Genomic DNA, 18,495 nt, shown 5'->3' on the forward strand with positions numbered 1-18,495 from the left:
GATCCTGAGACCCCTACATCAGGTGCCCTATTTTTCAGATGGAGAAACTGAGTCCAGAGACACCCAGACCACTCAGGGTCCCAGCTAGAGGTGAAAACATGGATGCAAACCCTGAGGCAGGGCACCCTCCACAGTGGGGCTGAGCTTTGCACCTTCCAGAGTAAGACCCATGCCCCAGGGCTACTCCCTACCTCCCACCAACCCCCCTCCCGAAATTTGGGCCTCCCAGGCCTTAGCTTCCCCATCTGCAAATGGGCTAGAGTGTGGATAAAAGAGGGTTGCTGCCCACCAGACAGCCAGTATGATTTATCATTCTTTGGGGGCTCGCAGTGGCCTCTGCTCTTGTCACACCTCTTTCCCATCCCCCCAAAGTTAGAGCAGTCACTGGAAAAACATCAAGGGGGGTGGGGCAGAGCTGGACACAGACTCCCCCAGCTCCTTGAGGTCAGGGGCTGGGTGCAGGGAGGGGCAGAGGTTAAGGGGGCCCTGCAGGGGACCAGGGAGGGCTGCCCAGAGTAAGGAGGTCTTGAACTGGCTTTGTAGAATTAAAGGGCATTCCCGGCAGAGGTCACAGAAGAGGCAAAAGTTCGGGGGACATGATTTGGGGAACAGCAAGATGAACGTGGCAGGTCTGGGGCTCCATGGGAGAGATGAAGATGGTAAGGGGGGCCAGGGCCTTGAGTGCTGGGCTGAAGGGCTGGGCTTTTTCCCAAGAGCTTTTTCCCAAGGAGCTACGGCAGGAGTGTGAGAAGGATTCCAGCCACTTGTCAGGTGTTGTTTCTACCCTTTTTGAAGTCACAGTTGGAAGCTCACCTTGAGGTTCACCGCAGCCCACCTTCCCCGTGCCAAATCTTTATACTCCCACCTCTCTTGGCCTGCCTGCCACCTACTCCAGGAAGCCCTCCCAGCTGCCCCAGAAGCACACCTGGGATATGTCCCCAGAGCTGTCCCACTTTCAGATGCCCCACAAACTGGGGGGAGGGAGAGGCAGGAAGGATAGGGTCATAGGCCCCCCTCCCCAGGAAATGGTAATGGGAAGAACCACAGAACTTCCCCACCCCCTCAGCTTCCGCCTTCTGGGGGAAGGACGGGTAGTAACCTTTAGCCCGAGAAGGGCTGAGCTTCTCTCCATGTGGTCAAGAGACCTGGTGCCCCTGAGGGGCATCTAAGGAGGATCTTGAAGGATGAGTAGGAGTTGGCAAGGAGAAAATCCATGAGTTCATTTAACGAACACATTTATTAATAAGAACATTTTTCACCAATAAGAACATTTCTCATTTACTCAACCAGGACTTCCTGAGGCCTCCAGAGGATCAATTGAGGATGTTTTAAAGAATACATAGTGGTGATCATTTTGTAAGATATAGAAATATCAAATCAATATATTGTGCACCTGGAACTAACATAATGTTGTAGGTCAATTATAATTCAATTTTTTTTTTTTTTCGGTACGCGGGCCTCTTACTGTTGTGGCCTCTCCCGTTGCGGAGCACAGTCTCCGGACACACAGGCTCAGCGGCCATGGCTCACGGGCCCAGCCGCTCCGCGGCATGTGGGACCTTCCCGGACCGGGGCACGAACCCGTGTCCCTTGCATCGGCAGGCGGACTCTCAACCACTGCGCCACAAGGGAAGCCCTATAATTCGATTTTTTAAAAAAGAATACATAGGGGAACTTCCCTGGCGGTTCAGTGGTTAAGACTCCGCACCTCCGCTGCAGGGGGCAGGTGCTCGATCCCTGGTCGGGGAACTAAGATCCTGCACGCCGTGCAGTGTGGGGCCCCACCCGCACCCCTCCAAAAAAGAATACATAGGTGGGACTTCCCTGGTGGTGCAGTGGTTAAGAATCCACCTGCCAATGCAGGGGACACAGGTTCGATCCCTGGCCCGGGAAGATCCCACATGTCCCAGAGCAACTAAGCCCGTGTGCCACAACCACTGAGCATGCACTCTAGAGCCCGCGAGCCACAACTACTGAGTCCGCGTGTCACAACTACTGAAGCCCGTGCTCCACAACGAGAAGCCACCGCAATGAGAAGCCCGCGCACCGTAACGAAGACCCAACGCAGCCAAAAATAAATAAATAAAAATTTAAAAGTAAATAAGTACATGTATTTATTTTTTTAAAAAAGAATACATAGGTTACCAAGAAAAGAACTCATTCATTCACTCCCTGATTACACTCCCTGATACTCTTCATGGAGATATTTGAGGAGGGTTTTGATGGATGTGTAGAAGTTTGCAAGAAAAAATCTATTTATTCATTCAATAAATGTTCTCTGATGCTTCTCAAAGAGAATTTGAAGTGGATTTTGAAGGATAGGTGTTCACCGTGGAAAAATTGCATTCAGTCAGTCCTCCAGTCGGTCAGTCAATAAATGCTCCCTGTTGCCCTTTGAAGAGGTCATTTGGGAAGGGGTTCTGGGAAGAAGTTCTCCAGATAGATCACAGGCATTTGAGACCTCTCTGGTGGCTTCCCCTCCAGCAGCTCCCCATCTGTCCAGCCCAACCACCTCTGGTACACGGAACCTCTCTTTCCTCAGGGTTCCAGCCAAAGTCCCAGGGAAGACTCTGATTGACTGAGCTTGAGTCACATCTCCATCTTGAACCAATCACAGTGACTGAGCTGGATAAGGACTCTAGGTCACATGTCCACCCCAGCCTGGATTACAGAACTTTTAGGCAGAACTAGCCAGAGACAGAAAGTTGGCCATGGTAGGGTGTGAGCTTACCATCACCTGGGGTATGCAAGTTCCAGATGAAGTCCATTTATTGTAGGGTTGTCAGATAAAACACACAACATCCAGTTAAATTAGAATTTCAGATAAATAACACATAGCTTTTTAGCATATCTATGTCCCAATTATTGCACAGGACATATACTGAAAAAGTATTCATTGTTTATGTGAAATTAAATTTAACCAGGTGTCTGTATTAGTTTGGTAGAGCTGCCATAACAAAGTATCACAGACTGAAATCACAGAGTGATTTCAACAACAGAAATTTACTTTATTATAGTTTTGGAGGCTAGAAGTCCAAGATCAAGATGTCGGCAGGTTTGATTTCTTCCAGGGTCTCTCTCCAACGGCTTGAAGATGGTATCTTTTCCCTGTGTCTTCACATAGTCACTTCCCTTGTACAAGTTTGTATACTAATCTCCTCTTATAAAGACACCAGTCACATTGGATTCGGATCTACCCACATGACCTCATTTTAGTTAATTACCTCTTTAAAGGCCTTATCTCCAAATACAATCACATTCCGAGGTACTCGGGGTGAGGATTTCAACTTATGAATTTTGGGAGAATGCAATTCAACCCATAACAGTGGCTGCTTTGGAAAACGGTCTGGTAGTTTTTGAGAATATTTAAATGTAGAGTTACCATTGGACCCAGGAATTCCACTCCTAGGTATATACCCAAGAGAATCGAAAGCATATGTCCACACAAAATGTTGTACATGAATGTTCACAGAAGCACTCTTCACAATAGCCAGAAAGTGGAAAAACTCAGATGTCCACTAATGGATGAATGAGTAAACAAAATGTGTCTATCCATGCAATGAAATATTATTCAGCCATAAAAAGGAATGAAGTAGTGGCGTTTGCTGCAACGAGGATGAATTTTTTTTTTTTTTTTTTTTTTTTTTGAGGATGAATCTTGAAAACGTCTTGCTGAGTGAAAGAAGCCAGACACAAAAGGCCACATGTTGTATGATTTCATTTATGTGAAATGTCCAGGACAGGCAGATCCACAGGGACAGAAAGATTGGTCTTTAACAGGGGCTGGGGGAGGGAGAATGGGGAGTGACTGCTCACTGGTATAGGGTTTCTTTTGGGGGTGATGAAAGTGTTCTGGAATTAGATAGTGGTGATGATTGCACATCTCTGTGAATATGTTTAAAAACCACAGAATTGTACACTTTAAAAAGGTGAATTTTATGATAGGTAAATTACATGTCAATTTCAAAACGTGTGTGAGAAAAGCGAATTTGGCCTTGGAGTCCTGTATTTTTATGTGCTCAATCTGGCCACCATAACTTGGTGGGACACTACTGTACCTCACAGGCGATTAGCCAGAGACCTTAGCTAGGGTTCCCTCCAATCTGAGAACATACTCTAATGTCCAGGTCGAACAGCTGGTAACCAAGGGACCCTGCAGCAGCAGAGACAGTGGGAGTCCCAGTGAAATAGAGAATATGGGTGCCATCTTGGGATTTTGGGCTTTTCCCAGCCTCCCTTTCCCTTCTGCAAAGTCAGGCTGAACAATTATCATCAGATACCTGTGAGAGGAGGTCCTCATGAGGCATTTAGTTGGGTGCCCAATTGGCGCTCGGCAAAGGCAGCCATCCTCAAAAAAGAAACTGGTAACTACAGTGGCCACCTATTCTTGTAAATAAAGTTTTATTGGGACAAGGGCCAGGATTGGAGTGAGGCAAGCAGGCAGGGTCGTGCAAGGGCAGAGTCTGATCCTGTTTTTATTTAAAATGTTCATGTCTAGCTCATCATGCATTTTTGTATTCGTTTCGATTTGTTAAACTATTGTATTAAAATGTTGTGTATCTTCATTACTGACTTTTTTTGTGGGCGCTTCTTAAATTTTGCACAGACGTGAGTGCCCCACTCGCCTCACCCTTGTTGTGTGCCCCCCGGGGCGGGGAACATGGATTAACTTTTCTGAGCCTCAGTTTCCTCTTTTGCAAAATGGGGATAACTCTCCCTTCTAGGAAGATTCATTGAAAAATGTTTACTTCTAGGCTCTAGGGGTGGGGCGGGGCCTGAAAGGGCGGGGCAGGCTCGCTCGAAGGGGGCGGGCCTTTCGAGACCGGCTCTCGGAGAGGGGCGGGGTCAGGCCTCGTCAGCTGACCGCTTTGGCCAACGGCAGGGTGTGGCGGGGCCTGGCAGACTGAGACGGGGCAGGGCGCAAGCGAGCATTGCGGACTAGCCGGCGATGGACGAGCCGAGCCTCCTGCGGCGCCGTGGGCTCCAGGTGAGGCCCCTGCGCGGGCGGGCAGAGGGCGCGGGCGGAGTGAACCTGCTTGGGTGCCGGGGTCGGGGCTTTGGCGAACCTGCTTGGGTGCCGGGCTCGGGGCTTTGGCGGACCAGGGGAAACTGAGGCGGAGGGAGGTGCGCGCTCCGGAGACTCCCACTTGTCCACCCGCATCTCAAAGTGCTTTTCGCCTGTTGGGAAGAGATTATGTCCATTTGACATATGGAGAAACTGAGGCTCCGTGGGAGAAAGGGGCTGAGGTTTCGACCTCTCCACCAGCAGCTCTAATCATATTTGCAGCGACAGCCTTTGAGCGCTCACCATAAGTTCATCTCGTTGTGTCAATACTTTTACTAGTGCTATATTAATATTAATTAATGTGTATTAATACATGCCTCGTGCCTTCGCAGCGCCACCGCAGCCCTGCCTCAGCTCACCCCTAAGGCAAGCTGGGGAGGCTGAGGATGTCAGTCCGCCCTTTCGTCAGATCAGGAAACTGAGGCTGGCGTCTGGGAAAGTCACAAACCCCAGGTCGCACAGCAGGGATTCAGTCCAGCGACCTTAACCAGCTCTCAGGTGCACAAGCCACTGCCAGCTGGCTCTGTGGCCTGGGAGGGGGGGGGCTGAGGCGTTGGGAGGCACTCTTGGGTCTCCCGACCTCAGTTTCCCCATTCATTAGAAGGGCCCTCCCTTTCTGACCACTGGCCCCGGGTTTGTGTTCGGGAGGCAGCGCCACCAGGAGATAAGCAAAAAAGGCATCAGACCTAGGAGAGGCTGACATTCTAACGCACGTGACCCCGCGGCGGCAACTTCCTTGACCTCTCTGGACCTCAGTGTCCCCATCCATCCAGTGGGAATTTAGACAATCTAGCCGTTTCCCTCTGGGGCTTAGACCACAACTGTAAGAAGCCACCAGTTGCAAGTGGGGGAACCCGGGATTCATCATTTACCCAACAAACATTTATTGAGTGCCTGCTGTAGTCCCCCGTCCCACCCCACCACCGCCCCCCTGGAGAGGCGGGGGATGGGGGGGTTCACCCCTGGAACCGCCCTCCTGGATTTCCCAGCCTGTTGGGGGAGACGAATGCCTGAGCAGCAGTGACCCCGCACAGGTGTCAGCTGCGATGGGGCACGCTCAGGCACCCCTGGAGAAGGCGGCTGAACCGAGGGTTGCTGGGTGGCCTTGGGACAGAGGAAGCAGCCACTGGTGGCAGGGCAGGGAGCAGGTGTTTGGGGAAATGAATGAGGCTCAGAGAAGCTAGAAAGTAGGGGATGGGGTGGGGAGGTGGGCCCTGAGGCCGAGGAGGGAGGGGAAAGGCAGGCCTTGAACCCGGGCTGCGGAACTGCGAACTTGTTGGGAGGTGAAGGAAGAGCCACATGTGTTTCGGTTGGGAGTCAGGGAGGGTGTGGGTAGAGCTGCAAGGCAGAGACCCCGAGGACATGCGGGGGGGGAGGGGCCGTTGCCAGAGTCAGGAGTCGGGGGCCTGAGCATAGAGGAGGGGGTGCAGCAGGACTGGTTTGCAGTGGGGTGTTGTGGGGAAACAAGCCCCGCCCGGAGCCCCAGATAGAATTGAGCCCTGCCTGCAGCCTCTTAAAATAGAGAAACCGCCTTCGGGTAGGCGAATGGGGGGTGCAGCTGACGTCAGAAACGGGGGGGTTGCTGTTCCATGGGGAAGAGGCACCCATTCCCTGATGACGAGTCCCATGTTACAAATGGGAAAACTGAGGCTCATAGAATCATAGCCTCTGTCCAGGTGTCACAGTGTGTAAGGCGACAGAGGATTTGAACCCAGGCAGATCTGGCTCTCCCTGCAGCCCAACCCCATACTGGCAGACCTCCATCCAAGGAGGCGGAGGGGCAAGTAGGGTTTGCCCAGTTGAGTGAGGCCATTCTGGACAGAGGGAACAGCACGTGCGAATGCCCAGAGGTATGCAACCATATGTATTTATGGGGAAGCTAGAAGCCATTTCTTAGCGCTAGAACTGGGCATGTGAGATGGGACCATCTGCTTCCAGGGCTTCCAGCGCCGATTTTGAAGAGGTTAGACTTTCTTCCTAGGGTGATTGGGAGCTATGGAAGGTGATGGAACAGGGGAGGTCATGTCAGATCTGAGCGCTTTGAAAGACTCCTCTGGAGCAGGTGGGGGCCAAAAAGGGGGCCAGAAGCCAGGAAGGCATCTAGAGTAAAGGACCAAGTAGGAGACACATGAAAATAATTTTTAAAATAACAGTAGAAGTGTCAATAACTGCTCACATTAAGGGGCATCTACAAATGCTAAGCACTGTACATGCATTTAGGTCTCCAACAGCCCAAGAGATTATTAGCCTTATTTTTCACAAGGGGAAACTGAGGCTCAGAGAAGGAAAATAGCACCCAGGAAGTCAGGGAGTTGGAATTCTAAGTGGTCTGGCACTTGAGGATGCAAAGATGTTGAGGGCCTTGGTTTGGGGCATCAGTCACACACTCCTTTAATTGGAGCCCAGAGCGCCCCCAGCCAATCAGGTCAGAGCCAATCAGATACCCTGGAGGGTGATCCTTGCCAAAGGTCCAAGAGTCAATTCATAAAAGCTTGAGGAAGTCAGGTGCTGATTGGCCAGTCCAGACAATAGCTGGGGGTATCCTGGCCAATCTGACTGTGGCAATGCAGGGCATGCGGTTGACTGAGTACTAGGAGGTTGTAAACAGGACCTGGCTTGGCCTGTGGACCACCAGTTTGCATTGGCTGTGGGTAAGGGGAAGAGGTGGAGACTGGCCCTTTCTGGTTTGGGTTAAGCTCAGTCTTCTGTGTAGCATTTGTAGGCGCCAGTTAACATAAGCTGTTATTACTAGGACTACTACCACTATTATTTTATCATTTTTTTCATCATCTCCCACTTTGCCCTTTGCTTAACAAACGACAGAATTTTAAAAGCAGATCCCCAAAGACAGCATCCAGGGACAGGGAAGGTGTCCAGTCTGTCTGGACTTTGTCTCTCCTGCTGCTGGGGAAGCTCCCTGGAAGGTCCATCTGGCATCCTCACGGCCCAGTTCCAACTATTCTCCTCCTCCAGGAAGCCCTCCGGCTGGTGCCATGTGGTCCCTGCTGACCTCTCTCTCTTTGCTCCAGCTGCCAACTTCCGATGAGACTTGGTGCCCACTGGGCTGAGTCCCACCTCCACCCTGTTTCCCACTAGCCTACTAGCCCAGCCTGAAGCCCTCCTCCTGGAACTCCTTTGGCTCCCCTCTCCCTCCAGCCCCTTCTCTTCCTCTGGGTCCCTACTAATGCCTCCAGTATGGGGGTGTCCATGCCCTACCCTGTCTCCTTCAGAATGTGGGTTCCTCGGGGTGGAGCTGAGGCTTCTGGTGAGGAGGCAGCATCTCCCAGCCCAGTCAAGCCCAGAAGAGGATGCCATAAATATTATCTTTAAAGGGCAGTTCCGGGGAGTTAGACCACCCCCACCCCCACCCCCTTCCTAGGCGGGAGCCACTCGCTGAGGAACAGCTGGCAAAGAGGGGGCTGAAGGCAGAAGCAGATGGCGCAGAGAGCAGAGGGTCCGGGGGTGGTGCCGGGAGAGTTCCATGTGGGCCCAGCGTTCCACTGAGCCTTTGTAGGGGGGTGGCTGACCGTCCCTCACCTCTCTGTGCCACTTCACATCTTTTTGTATTTTGGAAGTAAATTAAAATTTGTGGTTAAATTGGTAGTTATTAACCTCACAAAATCATTGTGTGGGCTCTGATTGATCAAAGCTTCCCCCAGCGCCAGGCCCTGAGCCTGCTACTTGATTCCTCCCAGGGCCCTATGTAACTGGACCATTTTCCAAAGGAGGAAACTGAGGCACAGACGGGTGAAGTCGTTTGTCGGGGATCACACAGCCCAGATTAGGGAGCCAGACTGGGAACCCAGGACTGTCCGTGTTTTGGAAGGAAATGGCTGGGATGGGGTGTGGGGGGGGGGCGGCATGTGTGGGCACAGCAAGAACCCCTGAGTTCAGATCCCAGCTCCTCACTGTTTTGCGGGTTAGTAGGGGAGGAGGAAGCGGCATGAGATCTCATAACAACCGGAGGGGGCCGAAGGAGACCCTAATGGTGGTGGTGGTGGTGGTGGGTCCATGAACGTTTGCACAGAATGATAGTGAGCTCTCCATCCCCAGAGGTATTCAAGCAAACAAGGGGACCTCAGGGTGGCAGGTGAGCCTCCTCCCACCTTGAAGGGCTCTGACTTGATTTTCTGAGCTCAAGGTAGCGGGGGTCCAGCCTCAGGGCGACGCCCCACCCCCGCAGATCCTCCTCTTCCCCTGCCTGGAGACCCTGTTAACCCCTCCCAGCCCTGTCATCCCGAGCCCAGCAGCTTCCGGCCCCCTCCAATTGGCTGCGGGGGCTGATGACATCATTGGTTGCCATGACGAACGCCCAACTCTGGATGTGGGCAGCCCTGAGCCCACCGAGGTAAAAATAGTCCTGCATCCTCGGTGCAACCGCCCCAGTGTGTGTGTGTGTGTGTGTGTGTGTGTGTGTGTGTGTGTGTGTGTGTGTGTGTGTGTGTGTGTGTGTGTGTGTGGTGTCCAGAGACCTGGATTCCCGGCCCTACCTCCATCGAGAGATGTGGGCAGCTGCCGCCCTCCGCGCCTCAGTTTCCCCGCCTGTAAAAAGGCCTCTGCTCCTGATGAGTAGTAGTGGCTCAGTAAATGTGCGTAAAATTTAGCAAGTATTGCGATAGTCTGCGAAGGCCCTTGCTGAGCTCAACAGTAACACAACAACAATAATTTCTGATCATTTTTACCCCAGAACCCTCTTACGTTATCTCCAAATTACAGATGGGGAAACCAAAGCACAGGTAGTACCAGTCACTTGGCTCAAGGTTCCACGGCCAGGAAAGAACAGATGATAGATCTGGACCCAGGTCTGGGTGTCCTCAGATTCTAAACTTGTGCCACACAGCCTTTTGAGAATTAAAAAGCCCTCCTGGGCAAGCCATATTTGAGGGTGGACTCTGGGGTCACAGTGGAACCCAAGCACAGGGCTTTCTGCCCTATATATGGTGAGGACACCCAGGGTTGGTGCAGATCGGCTTGCTGAGCTCTAAAAGAGTCTTAAATAGGGAGTCACTGGTCAGTGTGCCCAGCCCCCACAAATGACCAGGACCCAAACCTGCATAGATTCTGCAGAAGGTGAGCGGGGAATGGCTTTCAGATCTGGGAGGGGACAGGGTGAGGATGACTAAGGAATCTCCCTTTTCTCAATAGATTATTAGTATTTAGCCACTACTGACATACTTCTTTGTAAATATAACTAATTTATTTTGAATAATGACTTTTAAAAAATGCAAGTAGGGGAGCTGAGAAGGGAGGTAGATTGGGAATCTGAAAGGGCTTCCTAGACGAAGGGACACTTGAGCTGAAACCTGAAGGATGAGCTTCAATTAACAAGCACCAGAAGGGAGGGAAAGTGGTCCTGGCAGAAGATACAGTTGGTGCAAAGGCCCTGAGGCAGGGCTGAGTCCAATGTGTGGGGTGAGCAGAAAAGAGGCATTGGTTGGAACAGGGTGAACAAGGGGCCAACTGGGAAATGAGGTGGGTGGAAAGCTAGGGATGTGAAGCGTTTGTCTCCTTGAGAATGACCCCTGTTTTCTTTTCAGAAGGAGCTGAGCCTACCGCGCCGGGGACGTGGGTGAGTTTACCTGGGGCCAGTGGGCTGGGTGGGGCCCTGTGGTCCTGGGCACAGATATTTCAGCAGCAGCCTCCAAATTGTGAATTTATTTAGTAATTACTACAAAGCTTCTCACCTTGATCCTGCCCCGGTGTTTGCAAAGTACTTCACAGGTGCCTCACGTGGCCCTCACCACAGGCTGGGAGGTGAGGTACAAACTATGCCAGTTTGCAAACGAGGAAACTGAGGTGCATAAGGGTTGTTTCACTGGCTGTACGGCAACCAACTTGAAAAGGTGGCATCCAGAGTGCAGACTGTAGAATTCCAGTCAAGTATCCTGGAACCAGCTTGCATGCCTCCCATGACAGGAAGCTCACTCTATTTTGGGGAACACCGGCAGAAAATCATACACTTCAGGGTCACATTAATGTTCCTGGTGATTGGCATTTTGAGATCCCAAAAGCTCAAAAAACATTTGTTCAGTGCCTTCCCCTGTTTACAGATGGGGAAATCAAAGCCCAGGAGGGGGAGGAGTTTGCCTCGTACTGGTGGTCTGGGGGAGTGTGAGTGCAGACACTCCCTCTTTGGAGGCTGCATTTGCCTAAGTTGGGGGTGGGAATTCCCTTGCGCCTCAGTGAAATCAACAAACATTTTTTTAGGATCTACTGTGTGCTGGGCTCTGTTCCAGGCACAGGGGACACGGTGACGAGTCAATGCTGGACCCTGCCCGTGGAGCTTGCACTCTCTTGGGGAGAGTGATGAAGTGATGTTATACAGGGGAGAAATTAAACAGAGACAGACAGAGGGGACTGGAGGGTGGCTTTAGCCCTGAAGATGTGGGATCTCTTAGAGGAGGTGACATTTGAGACTAGATCTGGAAGAGGAGGAAGAGCTAGGGGGAAAGTGTCAGGGGAACAGCATTCCAGGCAGAGGGAACAGCATGGTCAAAGGTCCTGAGGTGCGAACTAGCTTGGCACTGGAAAAACAGCATGGAGACAGGGGTAGCTGGGGTGAAGTGAGCATAGGGGAGGTGGAGGGAGAGGAGAAAGGGTAGGTCCTGGGGGTTGGATGAGAGTTTGAAATCTGATGGTGGGGCTGGTGGCAGAGTAGCCCCCAAGCCCAGACCATCTCTTGTTGGACTGGGGGTAGTGCACCTGGTGGGGAGGGCCCTGAGGACCCCAGTAGGGAAGGGGCTTGGGCACTGCCCGGAAGGCAAGCACTGTCCCCAGCCTTTGCCCAGGCTGGGGGCGGGGTAGTGGACCGTGAATCAGTACAAACCACTGAGGGCAAAGTCCTGGGCCACGGAATAGGACCAGGACAAAGACTCCCAGAGGGCTGTCTAGTCTTTGCCACCTGCGGTGTGCCTGACTGGGTCCAACCAGGATTTCAAGGGGGCCATGGCCGGACACAGACAACCGCAAACCTTCGGAGTCTGGGCTGGGCAGGAGGGAGGGTGGGGCTCTGAGCGCCAGGGGTCCACGTGTAGGGAGGAGGCTGGTGGGGCTGAATTAGGATATGAATGACGGGGATGACTGTCCTGGCAGAGGGAACCCAGGGAAACAAAGTGCTGGAGGCGTGGTCGGGGCCTCCGGTGTGCGCCGGGATGGTGACACCCGCTGCGGGCGGCCGGGAACGCCTGGGCTGAGCGGCTGCGGGTGGGAGGATTGGGGTGGGGCACGCACACCGTGGATTGGTGTCCGAGAGACACCCCCCCGGGGGCGGGGCTGGGCGGGGCTCGGTGAGCGCGGAGGTAAGGCCTCGACAGGGAAGGGGCGGGGCCAGTTGATGGAGCAAAAAGTCCGGCAGAGAAGGCAGTGACTGCCCTTCCTTTCCGGCCGTGCAGCTCGGGGGCTCGATACCCGGCACCCTCGGCGTCCCTGCTCGGGAGGGGTGGCACCGCGGCTCCCGCCTCGCACAATCCGACCTTTGCTGCGGGTCTGTGCCTGCGCGCAGGTGCGGGGCTCCGAGCCCCGCCCCGGGACGGAGAGAGCCCGCCCCACCACCACCACCCGGCGGCCCAGGCCCCACTCCGCGTCTGTCTCGCCTGCCAGGCGTGCTGTCCCGGTGTCCGCGTCTGTCTGTCTGTCCAATCGCGACACAGTCAGGGCTTGGCGGCCACGAAGGGGGCGTCAGTACCCGGTCGCGTAGACGCGGCCCCGGCCTCGGCATGAAGTCCCGCAGGGACAAGCTGCACATCCCGGCGCTGACCCTCGAGTGAGTGCTTGGACCTGGAAGGGGAGATTTGGGGGAAGAGGGGCAGACTGACAACCACCCTTCTTCCGTGTCTCTGTTCAAGTCGCCCCGAGTCGCACCGCCGCCTCCAGGGAGCCCTCCCGGGTCAACGGCCTGGCCCCGCCCTCGCGGCCTGCGCGAGATCTAGTATCCCCAGCCTCAGGCCCCTTCTCCCTAAGGAAACCACAACCCCGGTCCCGTCTCCCCATTCGGCCACACGCAGGGGCCGTTGCCGGGTTCACCGTCCCCGGCCTCTTTCTTTGCAGTCTGTCTCCAAGCAGCCAGAGCCCGTCCTTGCTGAGTCCCAGCAGCCCCTGCAGCCCCTGCAGCCCCTCACTGGGCCTGCACCCCTGGAGGTAAGTGACAGCGCGCGCGGGCGGGGCTCGGACATCGCCCTGGCACCCCAGAGACTTGGAAGCTGCCCAGACCCAGCTCCCCCGCAAGGTACTGTGGGCTGGTGACATGGACGCTCTGCGCCTCAGTTTACCTCTCCATAAAATGGCACGGTGATCCACACTAGGACCATGATGGGAAAATTCCATATTCAGTCATAGGCAGCAGGTTCCCCCTTCTGATAGACGGTCAGGGCAAGGCCAGAACTTGAGCTGTTGCCCAAGGACTTCCTCGAGACAGGTGCTGGGTTCCCAGCCTGCTCAGGGCCCTGCTGAATTGGCCTGGCCTCCTGTGCTGTGACCCAGCTCAGCTGGCCGGAAAGCTCCTCCCTGTGAATGTATACACACACACACACACACACACACACACACACACACATTCCTAACGCTGAGAGTCCACCATTAGAGCCCTGTGCACTGAAGTCAACCAGGCCAAGTGGTATAGGGAGAAAAGAACCAGCTTGACTGAGCGCCTCAAGTTCCTTCTGTCCCCTCTGCAACCCTGGGAGAGAAGCACCCTTTCTGATCCCATTGCCCAGCGGAAGAAACTGAGACTCAGAGAGGAGACACCAGTTCTCCTGGTTCAGTACGTCTGGGGGCCAAGTCAGGGCCAGCTTTGCCATGAGAGTCTGTTGAGGGTTTGAGCCACTCCCTGCGACGGCGGGGTCTCAGGATCTTGCCCCTGTATGGGAGAGAACATCAGGGATATAGTGGGCGCCTCACACAGCTTGGGCAAAAATTCAGGGAGGGGACAGATGTACAGGTCAGTGATGTCTAGAATTTGATGGCCCATCAACCATTTACACCTTAGTATGAATGAGCTGCTCACACTCTTCCCATGGGCCTTTAGTGGGGAGAAGAGAGAACACTTTGGAGCCCACACTGGGAGCTGGGCAACAGGCAGGTACCTTCATTAAGCAGGCATCTACTGTGTGCCAGGTGCTAAGGGCATAGCTGTGAAAAGATGAACATAGTTTCTCCCTCATGAGGCTCTCAGTCAGTTCTCAGGAAGTAGGCAATGAACAAGGGAATGGACAAACAAGACACATTCAGACGGAGACCTCTTAATGTGGTGTTTGAGCCAAGGCCTGAGCAGAGCTAGGGGAAGGGAAGCACCAAGCAGAGGGAGCTGCACATGCAAAGGTCCTGAGGCAGGACCAAGATTTTTAAAGCCCCTGTGGCTACCTTGGGGGAAGAAAGGTTGGCTGGGGACAGGAGACAGGAATGGAGGTGGCAGAGGCAGAGAAGTGGCTAGGGCAACATCTAGGTGGGAGATGGTGGGGCCTGGACCAGGCTGGGGTGTCCAATGGGAGGCAGAGACTGTGTCGCCCCCATTTAGCTGAGGAGAAACTCGGCTTGGGACCTCAAAGTGTGTTGTCCAGAGGCACCCTGAGAGAGAGTGTCAGGCCAGATCTGACTCTGGGTCCTTGGCCTCAACCTCAGGTGAGGACAAGATGAGGGGAGGGACCTGTTGAGAGCAGATAAGCCAGTTTTACCAGGAGGAAATAGAGGCAGAGAGTTTGGGATTCTAGCTGAGTCCACTGGCCCCTTGCTTGCCACCAGGGGGCAGCAGAGCCCCATTGACTTGGGCCAGGCAAGGAAATGGGCACCTGCCTCCCCTGCTCCAAGGGGAATAAGCCCACATTTGTCCCCTCGGCCTCCAAGGCCCTGTGGGTCCAGCTCCTGTGATGAACCACCCTGCCCGCCCCGCGTTCTCCCATCCACCTCTCCAGTGCTCACCCTATTCTAGCCGTGCGGCTTCCTGGACTGCCAGAATATAAGCTGGCCAGCCTCAGGGCCTTTGCACTTGTTGTCCCCCCTGCCCAGAGCTCCGCTTTCTCTGTTTACTCCTTTATTCACTTGTCAAGTCTCCATCAAGCTCTCAGACAGGAAGCCTTTCGTGTCTAAACCTCCCCGCCCCTGCCCCACCCCACCATAAAGGCCCCCAAGCCCCAGTTGCATCCATTATGCACATCCATTTCCCTCATCCTGACCCCATCATGGTTGTGCTTTCCATGTTTTCTTGTGTGATTATTGAGTTGTTTTTCTCATCCAAAGGTTTGAGAGCCACCTGAAAGCCTGACCTGGATCTGTCCTGGTCATCCTATAGCCTCAGGCAGGGCCTACTATACATCAGGTGCTCAGTTAATGCTTGTGGCACAGACACATGGGAAGCAGCTGGGAGGGCTCTACCTGTGGTGTTGGAGGGGAGCAGTTTGAAGAGAAGGTCATGAGTTGGGCCCATATGGCCAAGGGGACAACAAAGAGGCTGTTCCAGGCAGGAACAGCATTGTCAGAGGCGTGTTCCCTCTGGGGGCTTGACACCAAGGACGGGAAGAAGTTGGATTTTCTACCGAGGGCACTGGGAGCCACATAAGGTATGGGGCTTGGAGGGGCATGGACAGCTCATGGGCAGGTATGAAGGGCTGGGGTGGCCCTACCAATGTGGGGTTGGAGATGGGGGTCTGTATGTCCACCTGGGGCTTTCCTATTTACACAGTTACTGGCACAAGCAGAGAGAGGCAAAGTCTGAGGCACAGAGTTAGGATTCGAGCTCTAGGAAAGGGATTTACCCAGGAGTGTGAATTTGCTGTAAAATGAGGAGCCGTGGAGGGTGTGTGAGTAGGGGAGGGGCTTGATCTGGTGGGCAAGAGGCTGGCACCAGAGGTCACTTGATCAGCCAGCCTTTCGCGGGAGGTCTTTGCCATGGCCACAGGCCCTCTGGATTGCCAGCTGTAGCCCTGTTCTGCAGAGGAGGAAACTGAGGCCAGATGGGCGTGGGAGAAGCAGCTGCTGGGGATGCCAACACAATGGGCATAGTGGGAGGCATGTAGGCAGCACAGGCTGGGGATGATGGGCAGCTCCTTTACTAACTGTGTGCAGAAGTGTCCCCGGCACACATGGTAGGGGGAGCTTGTGGACACAGCATGTTAGCCTATGGTGCATGAGACCGTGGCTTCATCCCCACTTGGGTCCCCAGACCTATGGGACCTCGAATTCCTCCCATGCAGGAGGCTCTGTTTCCTGTATGTGGCTCAGACTAAGCACCTGAGGATGATGGGTAACCTCCCTCATCCTCATCTACACATATGACCCCACAGCAGAGCCTGTTCTTTAGCCTCAGAATAAGTCCAGAATCCACCCACTTTACTCCACAGCCCCACCCTGGTCCAGGCCTGTGTCCTCCCCTCCCAGACCCTGTTACAGCCCCTCACTAGCCTCCTGCTGCCTCTACTCCTGCCCCCCAACAGCTTCTGTTCCTCATGGCAGACATGGGGGGCGGGGTTTACAGACATAGTCCAGATCACACCCTCCCGCTGCTCACACATCCTCCATGACTCCCTGTTGCTGCTGCAGTAAAACTGCACTCCTCCCTGTAGCCCACAAGGCCCACATGGTGAGTCTTGCTGGCATCTTCCCCTCAGTCCTGCTTCAGGGCCTTTGCATGAGCTGTGCTCCCTGCCTGGGATGCTCTTTCTCCATGGCTGGCTCCTCTTCCTTCTCGATGTCTCACTGCTGGCTGCAGTGTCACCTCAGAGAGGCCTCCTGGCTAAAGTCGTCCTTTGCCAGCCTTACCCCTGTGCTTTTCCTTCCTCAACTTCAGTGTGTGAAATTAACTTGTTCATTTAATTGTTTCCTGTTCACTCTCTGCCTCCCCTACCAGACTGGGGACTCCTGGGGGCAGGGATTATTTGTGGCCTGCATCCCCAGGGTTCAGTACAAGGGCAGACACACAGTAGGTGCTCAATGTTTGTTGAGTGAATGAGTGGCCAGATATGGGTTGTTTGAGCCCCAGTCTGGGGGGCATGGAGAGCAGGCCTGGGGAGACACTCAGCGGGTATCTGGGCCACTGCGTGTGGGCCACCTGAAGGAGACACTGGGCTTGGAGGCAGCAAGGCAGGGAGTCTGAGAGAGACTTGAGAAGCAAAATGGGTGGCAAGATGGATGGGCAGGGTCAGGGCTACACATCAGGTAGCAAGACCCCCTGTACGCCTCAGTTTTCTCAGATGTGGGGTCTGGGCTCCAGGTCAGTCCTGCCTGGGCCGGTTCCCAAAGTGTTGTGTGGCCTGTGGAGTGTCCACCTTCAGGGTGACACTGTCCCTGACTTCCTGGGGCTGTCATGAAAGGAGGAAGCATTAATTCACAGAAGCATTAATTCCATAGTGAAGATTAACTGTACCCCCAGCTCTGTACCAGGCACTTTCTGTGCCTCTGATTTTATTACATTTTCACAAAGGGACATGTGTATATGGGGAACCAGAGGCCTGGAAGTTTGCCTAATGCTAACGTTTATCGAACGTTTACCAGGCACTCTTGGGAGGCACAGTGTAATCTTCATGTCAGCCCCATTTTCCTCCCATCTTACAGTTGAGAATACTGAGGCTTGAGAATTTAAATCAGGCATCTGATTCCTGATAGTAGCCAGGCTGATGGCCTTTCCCGTCGTACAGACAGGAAGAGCATATCAGATGCCCTGACTCAGTTTGCTAAACACACCCTCTGTGCCAGTCCAGTGCTGGAAGATGCTGGGACCTCAAGGAGCCCAAGCCTGGGGAAGACAGAGCTGGACAGACACAAGAGAAGACCTCCTGAAGGAGGGGACGCTGGATTTTGCCAGGCAGGAAAGGCATTCCAAGAAGTACAGCCAGCGTGGGTGCAGTAGCATGAGCTGGGCCAGGCTGCTGAATGGGTCTTGAGTGCCGCACTCAGAAGGGGTTAGCGCCGAGGTAGGGGAGAAAGGGGCGCGATCGGATTTACATTTTGAAGGAAGGGAGCCGACTTCGAAGGCCCTACATCCAGGTACCGCCAACGCCCCGCCCCCGCCGCCCGCAACCCTGGCAACGTCCCGCCCCTCCGCCCGCGGCCATGGCAACGCCACGCCCACCAGCCAGCACGCGGGTTCGCAGGTCTTGCTTCCGCGTCGCTCGCCCCACCCTCCAGGCCAGGCCCCGCCCCCGCGCTGTCCTGGGCGGGGTTCCAGGCCTCGCTCCCGGCCTCGCGCTTCCTCCTCGCCCCCCACCCCCAGCCCCGCGGCGCGTGCCCCGCCCCTCACCGCGGGGCTCCCGGGGCAGATACCGCCGTGAAGGTTCGCGTCCCGCCGCCGCTGGTTGCGCCCGCGCGCCTCTCGGGCCTCTGGCGGCGGCGGCGGCACAAAGGGAAGCAGCATGTCCGATCCTAGCTACTGGACGGCGGTGGCGGCGCCCGGCCACCGGAGCCGCCTGGCCAAGGGCGCGCTGCTGCAGCGCTCCAAGAGGTAG

At 54.5% G+C, this 18,495-nt stretch overlaps 1 protein-coding gene across 14 annotated transcripts in view; it reads left to right on the top strand.

Moving 5' to 3' along the window:
* The first annotated feature begins 4,872 nt into the window (after positions 1-4,872).
* MAST3 (microtubule associated serine/threonine kinase 3) overlaps positions 4,873-18,495 on the top strand; it is a 38,119-nt gene continuing 24,496 nt past the window's right edge. For 4 of the 14 annotated variants that reach the window (XM_067733209.1, XM_067733211.1, XM_067733210.1 and 1 more), the window contains exons 1-3: positions 4,934-4,987; positions 10,603-10,634; positions 13,112-13,201. In XM_067733209.1, the coding sequence (XP_067589310.1) occupies positions 4,949-4,987; positions 10,603-10,634; positions 13,112-13,201 (161 nt within the window). In that variant the 5' untranslated portion in view covers positions 4,934-4,948. Of the gene's footprint in view, positions 4,988-10,602; positions 10,635-12,398; positions 12,828-13,111; positions 13,202-17,782; positions 18,492-18,495 lie in introns of those variants that run through there. The other 10 variants (XM_067733219.1, XM_067733221.1, XM_067733213.1 and 7 more) reach the window with 8 other exon arrangements.

This window comes from Pseudorca crassidens, chromosome 3 (genome assembly GCF_039906515.1).
Source record: "Pseudorca crassidens isolate mPseCra1 chromosome 3, mPseCra1.hap1, whole genome shotgun sequence".
Classification (NCBI taxonomy): Eukaryota; Metazoa; Chordata; class Mammalia; order Artiodactyla; family Delphinidae; genus Pseudorca; species Pseudorca crassidens.